Source organism: Engystomops pustulosus, chromosome 6 (genome assembly GCF_040894005.1).
Source record: "Engystomops pustulosus chromosome 6, aEngPut4.maternal, whole genome shotgun sequence".
NCBI classification, from domain to species: Eukaryota; Metazoa; Chordata; class Amphibia; order Anura; family Leptodactylidae; genus Engystomops; species Engystomops pustulosus.
Genome location: NC_092416.1, coordinates 91,585,522 through 91,597,901, shown reverse-complemented (window position 1 = coordinate 91,597,901; position 12,380 = coordinate 91,585,522). Strand labels below are relative to the sequence as shown.

Sequence of the window (12,380 nt, the reverse complement as noted above, 5' to 3'; positions counted from 1 at the left end):
TGCCTTCCAGTTTCTCTTTATATATATTTTAACATTCACGAATCATAGTTTTAATAAGTGACAGCCAGCATGGGTTTACTAAGAATAGAAGTTGTCAAACTAACCTGATCTGCTTCTATAAAGAGGTGAGCAGATACCTGGATGGAGGAGCAGCTGTGGATAATGGGGCAGATTTACATATCCGGTCCATTCGCGATCCAGCGGCGCGTTCTATGCGGAGGATTCGGGTCCGGCCGGGATTTATTAAGGTAATTCCTCCGACATCCACCAGGTGGCGCTGCTGCGCTGAAGAGCATCGGAACGCACTGGAATACACCGAGCCGGGCTGAGTGAAGGTAAGTGCAATTTTCGCGACACATTTTTTTAAAAAAATGCAGCGTTTTTTTCCGAATTCGTCGGGTTTTCGTTCGGCCACGCCCCCTGTTTTCCATCGCGTGCATGCCGGCGCCGATGCGCCACAATCCGATCGCATGCGCCAAAATACCGGGGCAATTCAGGGAAAATCAACGCAAATCGGAAATATTCGGGTAACACGTCGGGAAAACGCGAATCGGGCCCTTAGTAAATGACCCCCATTGTGTTCTTGGACTTTGCAAAGGCATTTGACCCTGTTTTGTTTGGCAGGAATCAGTTGCAATTGGATTGAAAACTGGTTGAAGAGAGTTGTGGTCAATGATTCCTACTTGGTATGGTCACCAGTTATGAGTGGTGTACCCCAGGGTTCTGTGCTTGGCCCACTACTATTTAATATATTTATTAATGATATAGAGGTAGGAATTTATAGCATTATTGCAGATGACACCAAGCTGTGTAGTGTAATACAGTCTATGGAGGATGTTCATAGGCTGCAGGGTGACTTGGACAAACTGAGTGATTGGTCGTCAACTTGGCAAATGAGGTTCAATGTGGATAAATGTAAAGTTATGCCCCTGGGGGCTAATAATCCAAAGGCAACATATGTCCCTGTGGGAGTAAATCTGGGAGAGTCCCTTGTTGAGAAGGACCTGTGGGTACTAGTAGATCATAAATTAAATCAAAGCATGCAATGTCAAAAGCCAGTAGGATCTTGTCATGTATCAAAAGTGGTATGGACTTTCAGGATAGGGATGTAATATTACCACTGTACAAGGCATTGGTTCGGCCTGACCTGGAATATGCTGTCCAGTTCTGGGCTCCAGTCCATAAAAAGGATGCACTGGAGCTGGAGAGGGTTCAACGATTTTTTATATATATTTTTAGAAAAATTTCAGTGGAAGTCAGATTTGGATTATTTGTGGATTTTTTGTATGCATATATTTTGAGAATTCTATGGACATACAGTCATTAGGATTGTAAGTGTGTGGGCCCAGCACATATACTGTTTGATACATTCCGACACATTTGGCTATATTGTGATATTCTACTATTTTGCTATATTATGCGACATTGCAATACTTTGTGATTTATCATTTTGTTTTATACTGTTTTATTAAAATAATAACAAACCCATAAAACAAAATCGAGGGAACAGTCTTATTGGGATATATGCAGATTGTGCACTTTGCAAAATGTTTAGTTTCCAAAGAAATCTTTATCACAGTCAGCAGAGGGTGCTGGTGGCCTTTAGTCAAGTGATTTATAGTGTATGTATATGACTGCTTTAATGAGTGGATGTGGTTGAGTGTGCATGTATATACAGTATATGCATATAGAATGTTTTTTTTTTTTCGTTCACACTTTTCAGTCTAATCTTAGTTATGTTTTGAATAATGGAAACAATAAATAAATATACAGATATCACTGGTGCTGTTTTTTACTTAATTATCTGCTGCTTGCTATGGAAGTACCTCCTACCACGGTACTAAGTAGATAAATAAACAGCTATATACAAAATAACAACACTCCAATCTAAAAGTGACAATTCATCAGTCCAATACCTGTTCTAGTGTTTCCTTTTCATTCTCAGTTTTTAATTCCTCCCATTCTTCTATCTGGATTTCCACAGTGGTATAAAACACCCTTAGTCCAATGTGCTATTTCCTAAAGCAATCCTAACACTGTCTGCAATGTTACTAGCTTCTTCTGGGCCAATCCAAGCCCGCAGTTGGTTCTGAATAACAAGGTTTTACGTGGCACTGCAAACTTCTGGTGGCCTCACCTCTTGGTACGGATCATGATATGGGACAAATTTTTCCAATGTGTTTTGAAAGAAAGCGTCCTCCTTCGTCAGGGCTGTCATACCATATCTTCTCATCCTATTTATACCCTCATAGAGGGTCTGCTTCTCACAAGTTCATTTTTTAACAGTTTTGCTAATAATTTTAAAAGGCAAATGTTTCAATTTCACTATTTAATCCCAATTGTATGAAGGTATTTAGACTACATAATAATTTGCATTCAGTGGATTACATTTTGTCAATATAGTTACACCCATGCCTATCCGGTTGTTCTATTTAAAAAAAAGTATTCCTGTTATTTTATTTTCATGCTTTTCAATGAAATGATGCCATAGATGGTGACTTATGATTTTATTTTTTGTATTATGGAGATGTTAGTACCGTAAATTCTGCAACTTTTAGTTCAGCTGACATATATTTTATTTCAGCTACTAGATTTCCAATATTTTTTGCTCTTCTAAGCAGAAATGTAGGTTATGCTGGTAATAATTCACATATAGTTTTGTCCCAATAGTCTTTATTAATCTTTTAAAAAATATCTCCACAGCACGGCGGGAAGGTAATTTACAAAGCGCGCCATACTATTATGGAGCACGGTACGTACATGCTCACGAACCATAAATAACAGGTGGATTGTCGCTTCCCAAGGGTGGGGGGTCCAATCATTCACTGGCAGCACCGGGGTCTGGCCAGTGAATCGGGGCTGCACAATGTTTCCCAGATGTCGGCCCAGCCTCCTGGCAAAACCCGGCTGTTATCCACTGAGCATGCGCAGCATGCTCTCTGTATTAGGCTACATGCACACTGCCGTGTGCCCGCCGCGCCGTAGCACGGCGGGCACACGGCAGCGCGGGGAGAGGAGCTGCCGCTCACCCCACCCCTCTCCATAGGAACATATGGGCCATGGCGTCATAATATGGGGAAAGATAGGACATGTCCTGTAGGGCGCCGTGAGCCCAGAGAAGTGTATGGGGGACGTATATACGTCGGCCGTATATACGTCCCCCATACATGTGTGTGAATGCAGCCTTACATGGCAGCGTGTTATACATCTGTATTACACTTGGCTCTATATGAGCTTGAACAAGCATTCAGAACAAGTCAATATAAAAAAGGTTTAAAACAATAAAGTTTTTAAAAATAAAATTAAATGAAGAAATAAAGTCCTCCAAACACCACTTTTCCCGATACACATCAAATAAATTACAAAAACAAACACTAAATCACAAAAAAACAACATGTTTAGTATAGCCGCATCTGTAACAATCTGTACAATAATTCATAATCAAAATTGGACCCACTCGGTGAACTCTATAAAAAAAAAAACTTGCCAAAAATGTAAACCGCTTTACAAGAAAGTTACAAGCACCAAAATGGTACCACTGAATAGAATAACTTGTCACACAACAAATAAGCCCACAACCATCTATGTCAACCAAAAAATACTGAAGTTATGCCACTGTAAAAATTATCGTACTAAAAGAAGTGGTGTTTTTTTCTATTCTAGTTTTTCTTCAGTAAAATTGGACAAATATAAAAAACTATATAAATGAGGTATCACCGTAATCGTAGTTATCCATAGAAATAAAGATAATTGGGGTCATTTACTAAGGGCCCGATTCGTGTTTTTCCCGACGTGTTACCCGAATATTTCCGATTTGCGACGATTGTACCTGAATTGCCCCGGGATTTTGGCGCATGCGATCGGATTGTGGCGCATCGGCATGCACGCGACGGAAATCGGGGGCGTGGCCGAACGAAAACCCGACGGATTCAGAAAAACCGCCGCATTTAAAAAAGGAAATTGTGTCGCGGAGCTTGCACTCACCTTCATCCAGGATAGGATCGTGAACTTCAGTGCATTTCAGGGAACTTCAGCGCAGCAGCGCCACGTCGGAGGAACTGCCTTAATAAATCCCGGCCGGACCCAAATCCAGCGCAGAGAACGCACGGCTGGATCGCGAATGGACCGGGTAAGTAAATCTGCCCCAATATATTATTTTAAAGTAAAAACCCACTAAAATGAAGTTTTTTTTTTTTTAAGTGCATCTCGTTTCACAAAAAATAAGCCCTTATTTGTCCAAATTTCCAAAAAGATTGTACAGCCTTTAAAGCCCTTCCCAACATGCGCCATAATAGAACGGTGCGGCAGGAAGTGACTTGCCAACCTGGTTCAGACACAGTGATCGGAGGAATATGGCGGCTGTTCCTGACGGCTATCTATCTTGCCCCGTGGACCAGAGGGGTTTTGTCACCCCCAACATTTCATAATCGCTGCTTATCCCTGATCAATGCAAACCAGCCAGTAGCAGAAATTTCACTTATGATGTCAGTTTTACTGATCACCATGTCTGTGGACACAGTGATCGGGGCAAGTTGGGGGCTGTCCCTGACAGCCATCCATTTTGCCTTGCGGTCCAGAGGGGTTTTGCTGCCTCTCCCAGTCCATGTTCGCTGCTTTTGGCTGGTCGATCCAGATAAGCCAATGGCAGCAATATTCATCACAATGGGCATCACAGGAGTAAATGGGAGAAACACATGGTGATAATAGGTGCTGTCTAGAGAAGCCCGAATCATAAGTGGAAGGTGCCATGTCTGGTGGCATCATGTAAGGTAATTATTTGCTCAGGAGAAATAGTTTTACACATTTCCCTTGTGACTTATAAAAAGTAGGAGTAAAAGTTACTTTTTTGGGAAAATTCTCACCTTTTGCCATTTTGGAGCACAATTGAATCCAACAACTGTTGGGGCAAATACACATACTGTATTACACCTAGATAGATTCTCCTAGATAAATATATATCCTCTCTTTTTAGAATATTGCAGTTGGTGACCTCATTTGTGAAACCATGGTTTATTTCTCTTTTCTACCTACCATCACCCCATATTTCCATAACCCAGCATAACCTCCTGTAACCCTGTAACTATGTGTAGTTGATCACATAGAACCCATCACACTTTTATACTTTTACTATTCTCATAGCAGTAGTAAATATCTTTTCTTAATATGTTTTTGGTTATATCATCAAAGTATTCTCAGTGTAATACCCCATCATTTATGCACATCAATTGTGCACCCGTTTCTACCACCTGCCTTCCAACTGTGTATTATTATCAATTTTCTTGCTGCAACTTTATTGTTGGAGTAATTTAAACATTTTGGCCACATCATTGTACTCATTTATTTTAATTTTGTTACTGACACATTGGGGCTTATTTACTAAGGGTCGTGGATCGCACTTTCGTCGGACTGTTCATGGTTTTCAGGATTTGCGCAGCTTGACAGGAATTTAGCAGGGGATTCTGTCGCACGCGATCGAATTGTGGCGCAGCTGCGCTGGCTGTCATGCGACAGAAATCAGGGGGCGAACCGTTGGATGATCCAATGGATTCGGACTGAGCGCGGGATTTAAGAAGGTGAACTCCGCCGGGCCTGAGCGGGGAAGCGACACATTCAGAATATCGGGCGCACGATCTTAGTGAATCGCGGCACAGTGCAATTCTGGCCGGACAATGCACTTTCGGGGAACTCTGCAGACAGGTAAGTAAATGTGCCCCATTGGCTCAAATATATGAAAACAGGTGCAATCTGCATTACTGCAGTTTGACTCACTTATGTGCACTTTGCACCAGATAATCCAATAGCTGTGCACGCTCTTAGTAAATCAGGTCAGTTTTCAGGATGTGCACACAATTGCACATTTTTTGGTGCACTTTGCTTCATGGAGTTGCTACACAATTGTGTTGAATCACAGAAATAAATGTGGGCAAACTCTGACTAAGCACTACCACGTCCCTTTACATGCAAAGTTTTCTAAAAAGTCAAACAGTGCAGCTGCAACACATGCGACAAAATAAATACAAGTGGAAGCTCCAAACAGCTTCTTTTTAGTACAGACATAGACAAATCTGGCCCAGACACAATATTATATTTGAGCTGTTGACTTTTGACTTATATGTCATACAGTATATAACAATATAACAGTATATTCATTTATCCAATATATTTTATCGTTAATATATGAATAAATCAGTCACTGTATGAGCACATGAATGACGCCTTCATGAATAACAGGAGAGGTGTGTGATACAGAATAACAGTAACCTCTACACATAATTTATAATTTTAAGATTAATAACTCATTGCATACCATACATTCTCCTCAGTGTCAACGTGGTGGGAGCCTGTATGTTACAGACAGCTGTAGCCAGGGTTACGAGCTGCCCACATCAAGCAATTATTCAGTATTTATGGGCACCAGCTGCTTGAAGGAGGACATGGAAACTACTCACAGATCTGTCATCAAGTGTGAGTGGACAGGAATAAGGAAGAAAAAAGAGATGACAGGAAAGATAATGACACCGGGGGTGATCTGATGTAGAGGCCAAATGGCAGAATGAGATTCTCACATACACCAACCTTGTTGTACAGGGCACAGATATGCAGAGCGGTGTTGCCGGAAGCATTCTGAGAAGCTGGGTCGGCACCGTAGAAGAGAAGATGCTCTAGGTGTTGTGAGTGGCCATGCTGACAGGCCTGAGTAGGAAGAAAGCATATCAGCATACATTATGATAAATCTAGTATGTAGAACATAATAATCTAAAGTAAAGAGAATGGAATGTTGTTTCCACAAAAAAAATCATCATCATATATTTCCTAGTTATCAACAGGACGATAAATTAATATCACAAATTTCTGCTTTAGGACTGGAAAAGCTGAGTGAAAAGTACAATAAATGCAATTGTTTGTCATCCATCTTTCTAACTGATGACTCGTTTTGTAGTAATAATTTACCATATAATTTAGGATAAGTTAATGGAAATCTACCATCAAAATCCAGCATAATAAACCAGGGACATTTACTGATACATCCTGGCACTGTGGAGGAGAGTCATTGGGGGTTATTTATCTTATCTCTGTTTGTTTTAGCTACTTTTTGCGTCTGCTTCCCTGGTAATTTATCAATCTCACTTTTTCCTTGTATTAAATGTTTTTTTTTTTTCAGATCTCTTTTTGAGACATTTGTCTCAGCAGGCCATGGTTAACAAAAGAAGATTACCATAGTCACAGCACCAGGCTCTAAGAGTAAGTGTCCCTGGTTCATCTTAACTGGGGTTAAATTGGGTTCTAAGTGCGGTAGATAAAACTGTATATTCGTAGGTTAACCATTAACCTCTTGTACGTATTTATCTAGTATACAGACTTGAGAAGGCTATATACTGCTCATTACAGGAGAAAAAAGAAGCAGAGAAAAGGCTCAGAGAAGCTGTTAAACTGTAAAGTTTACTATTATCACCATTATTATTCATTTGTGAAATATAAAAAAATCAGCTTGTGAAATGTATGTTGATAAGAAACTGTTTTTTATTACCTGGTGAATTTCTTGCCAGCCATTTTCATCCACTGTGCCAATGTATGCCCTGTTATAGAGCAGTAACTCGCAGCACCTGGGATCTCCACCCACCATAGCCGTATGGTACAGAGGAGTAAGACCTCGACGATCTTTGTAATTTGGAGAACCACCAAGATCTAAAAGTGTCTGTGAAAGACAAATGTAGAAAAAAATATTCTAAATATGCACAACTTCTCAGCAAAATTATATTCAAATTCAAACAACAGTTAACTAAAAAACACCCTACTGTAGTACCACCAAGAAGGAAAAAAAATCTGGATTTTTTAACATTTCCTCAACAATCTTTACATAGGAAATCCTAACATACTGTATTGTCAAAAATATTGAGGCAACTATAAACATATAGAAACAACACTACTTTAAAACTGAAAAAGCTAAATAACTTAACTTAAAGGGGTTTCTCCAACTTCGAAGATTTTATCACTTATACTTAGGATAGCAGATCAATGTGAGATTGACAGGAAGTACCTGCTTTCCATTCCTAATTGGTCCCTTAAAGTGGTCATGACACTCCGGAGACTTTCACTACTACATCACAGGATAATGACACCATATATCCACATATCTATTTGTCAGGTGGCCTGTGTACAGTCTAAAGTGAATTTGGTCAAGCTCAACTGACATGTATGGCAATGTGCTGTGCATATATTTTAAAACATTTTAAAATCCATGCTTTTGAAGGTGTTTGTCAGACATGATTTAGGTAGCAAATTACATTGCTCAGATTCTATTTGCCAAAAGCAAAAAAAAAATCCACACTAGAAGAATCTCTTGGGGCTGCATGTAAAGGAGGAGTGCAAGAACTAAATACAAGTATATCAATGACACATAGAAACCTTCTAGGTGATTGAACAAATTAGGACCATGATGCAAAAAGCTAAATGCCTATATATATGGGTGGGCATCCTTTTCTAGTGCTCTGTGATATTGGGGGTTGAAATAGTTACTTTACATAGCCATCATTTTATTGTAAGCAGTATGCAGAGTAGAAGAATGTAATCCAGTAACTTCTCACATGACATGACAATCTATTTTAAGATATATTTTCGAGTATGTTGAAATCACATGTGTTTAATAAATAATAATAATTAGAATTATCCTAATAGAAGGTCCAATCTGCCTTTAAATATAGCTATATGATAAATATGCAGTGATGACTCAGTGATGGATAAATTATTCATCACTGCATAGTACTGCTAGCGAAATATTACTTATTGATAAGGGAAAGAAAAGCAAAACCAGAGGACAAAACAAAACGTCATAGTTTATACAATTAAAAGTAGATTTTAAATTTAAATCTCTTGTGCTAAATCATCAATACCCCACCACTTATCACCGTATCCAAGATTATTTGGCATCTTCTAAAGCATTTGTGTGTAGGAAACAACTGTATTGAATTCACTTTTAGTGATAAATGGACCCGAACTGCAAAGCATTTGTTCAGGAAATAATCAGTTGTGTACCTTGCTCTCTGCCTAGATACTGTCCAAGGGGGGATGTGCTCAATGCTTATGTCACAACAAGGACAGCGCAAGGAAGGGATTGGCTTGAAGAAGTCCAATGATGTAGTCAGAAGCGAGGGGGCATGAGGGAGCACTAAGAGCACTCTACTGCATGACACCATGATTTGGGGGATAGATAAAGTGACTCAGAGGTGTTTCCTGTCTAGGAGTCTGGAAGGTTTCTAAACTATCTTTTCATGTTACGGAAACAAGTGATTATCATTATAAAGAAGCTCGAAAATCAGTATTAAAATTACTACAGGAACCTGTCATTAGGTTTTAATGTCTTGATGACAGTTTCCCTTTAAATTCTCATATAATAAAATAGTATAATATAACATATAGTGGGAAATACCAGACGACTTACAAGGTATAATCAAATCTTCATAAACTTCAATCATAGAAGGAAATGTGGAAAAAGGGACAGCATGTCCTGTACTATACTTTATGTGTGTACAGTATTTTTCGGACTATAAGGCGCACCAGAGTATAAGGCGCACCATCAATAAATGCCTCTGCTAAAGTGTCTAGGTTCATATATAAGGCGCACCAGATTATAAGGATGATTGACCAGCAGGTGGCAGACCTGTGCACAGTTCAAGGCAGCTGTTGTCTGTCAGTACGGTTCATATATAACACGCACTGGACTATAAGGGGCACCTTTGATTTCTGAGAAAATCAAAGAATTTTTTGTGTGCCTAATAGTCTGAAAAATACGGTATATGTTGTGTACAAATGTATGGATGTGTACATACTGTTTGTGGATATACTGTATGATTTATACAGTATATACTTTATATGAGTGTAGAAATGTATATATGAGTGCATAAATGTGTGCTCAAGAGTGTATAAATGTTTGTATGAGTGTAGATCTTCATGTGTGTATGAGTGCTAAAGTGAATGAGCAGCAAAACAAATTCTTTGTATATCAACGGTCCATTATTTACTGCATGATCCCACAGCAGTCATTTGGTAATGAACACAGAATCCAGCTGGCTGAGCGCCTTAATAGCGCATGTTTGGCTACCACTACCATCTCTTCAGAGTGAAGTTTTGGTAAATGTGGCTTACAACATTATTTGCCTTTACACCTACAGAATGTAAAACACCAATGAGATATTATGAGTGGAAGATTAAAGTGAGATCTACATTGAGTTGAGACATATAACAGATTTAATGCTCCTACATGTGACAATTCAGGATTGTTCAATCAGCGAGCTCTTAAAAAATAAACTATATTAAAAAGCCATTTCTCGGAGTGTCCTGACAGGATTAAAGCTCCTCGTAGACACATGTGCTCAGTGGGGTACCATAGCTTTGCTACTATTGACCTCAATATGCTTCCCTTATATTTTGCTTCTATGGCAACTAGTTATTGTTTAAGGGAGGAGGATAGAAATGTACGGTATACTTTGTCTTCTGCTATTGTCTGTTAATTGAACAGATTCATATATATTATAACATTCCTAAAGAAAACATGAGGGCTTCCTATGACTTAAATGTTACCATGGAAGCAAATCTCCCTCCCCCAAAGCTATTAACCCCTGTGACAATGATCAGCAGAACTGGGCTGCAATCCAACATGTGGTGCCAGGAGGGGGTCATGTGATGTCATCCAAGAAACGCTGTAACATGTGGACTGCGGAGAGTTCATATGTAAATACATAAAGGGGACAGTGCCTACACAGAGACATCTGAATGAATCCAGCAAATTGTACATATATTTCATATATATGTACCATCATAGCCAAAGAGAAGTAAACACCCATGTAATGGCAAGATGATCTTATGTGCAGTATATGCGACAAAGGAGCTGATATTATGTGGGAGTTTTTGCTTGTTCTTGTGTGTTTTTAGCATAGACTCTTTCTCTATGCAGGTAATTTCGAGTGCTATAGCAAGTGGTAGTTCAGACAACCTGCGCTATTTATCAAACATAAACCAGAGAGATTCCTCTCAAAATATAGGACATCTCAGTCAAAATCTGTGCTGAAAGGTCCCACATATTTACATATTCAACTTTGTTAATGCAATTTTTGCAGCCAAAACCATGAGTGAACCAAATAGGGAGAAAACCTATGAAACAGATCATGTCAAAAAACTGAATATGTAAATTCAACCTAAAGATTTACTTTGAAATTATATGAAAAATTGTGGATCTGTTAATCTTCCTGATCCAAAGGTTGGCCGGCTTGTTGATTATAGTTCCAATAGCAAAACGTCACATCACATTGCCCTTTGTTATCAGATCATGTAATGATTGGTCTGTATATGACATACCATCAATATTCCATAGATTTTTTAAATGAGCAACAAACAGTTTGTATGACTGGTCTTTATTAATATAGAAGCCACGGGCAGAGCCACAGAGATGGATGAAGTGCATTCAAGTCTAATCATTACTCCTAATGTCCCATCCCTCAGTGATCCCCTATATCAGTCACTAAGACATGAAGGGTCATGCTTGACAGATCTATGAGAGATGTGTGTTCCTTGCTGTCTCTCTGTGTATTATAGTGGATTTGTTTGGAACATGATAAATGGATTTGCCTCTCTGTCTTTGAAGAAAAGCTGTTCCAGAAATGTTTTGCTTGCATTTTTAGATTGAGATCTATAGATCCAGCAGTTTGGAAAGTAAGTAAATTACATGTTCACATGTTCACATAATGTATACTACATTCGTAAATGTGTTGTATGTGCTGGCATGCAACATGGGTAGAGATGGGGAAATTTTTCAAAAATTCAATTTGCCAGGTTTGCCGGATTTTCTGACAAAATTCTATTCAACCGAATTGAATCATGACATATCACTCCAAAAAACAGGTATTTCAATTCCATGGGCACTTACAGGAGCCAACTTCACCAAATAAGTGAAGCTGGAACGCAGCCTGACAAGGTAACATCTGTACCAGCTCGAGAGAACTGAGCTGAGGGCACTCTTTTTATACTGATGATTCCATAAATTATGACTAGAGATGAGCGAGCACTAAAATGCTCGGGTACTCGTTATTCGAGACAAACTTTTCCCGATGCTCGAGTGCTCGTCTCGAATAACGAGCCCCATTGAAATCAATGGGAGACTCGAGCATTTTTCAAGGGGACCAAGGCTCTGCACAGGGAAGCTTGGCCAAACACCTGGGAACCTCAGAAAAGGATGGAAACACCACGGAAATGGACAGGAAACAGCAGGGGCAGCATGCATGGATGCCTCTGAGGCTGCTTAATCGCACCATTATGCCAAAATTATGGGCAACAGCATGGCCATGACAGAGTGACCGAATGAGGCTAGATAGCATCTAAAACATCCA

General features: G+C 39.4%; 1 protein-coding gene across 1 annotated transcript in view; it reads right to left on the bottom strand.

Moving 5' to 3' along the window:
- The window catches only part of SHANK1 (SH3 and multiple ankyrin repeat domains 1), a 410,365-nt gene that overhangs the window by 174,378 nt on the left and 223,607 nt on the right, over positions 1-12,380 (bottom strand). The window contains exons 7-8 of the mRNA XM_072110375.1: positions 7,529-7,696; positions 6,577-6,693 (exon numbers count right to left, since the gene is read on the bottom strand). Coding sequence (XP_071966476.1) covers positions 6,577-6,693; positions 7,529-7,696 — 285 coding nt within the window. The remainder of the gene's footprint in view (positions 1-6,576; positions 6,694-7,528; positions 7,697-12,380) is intronic.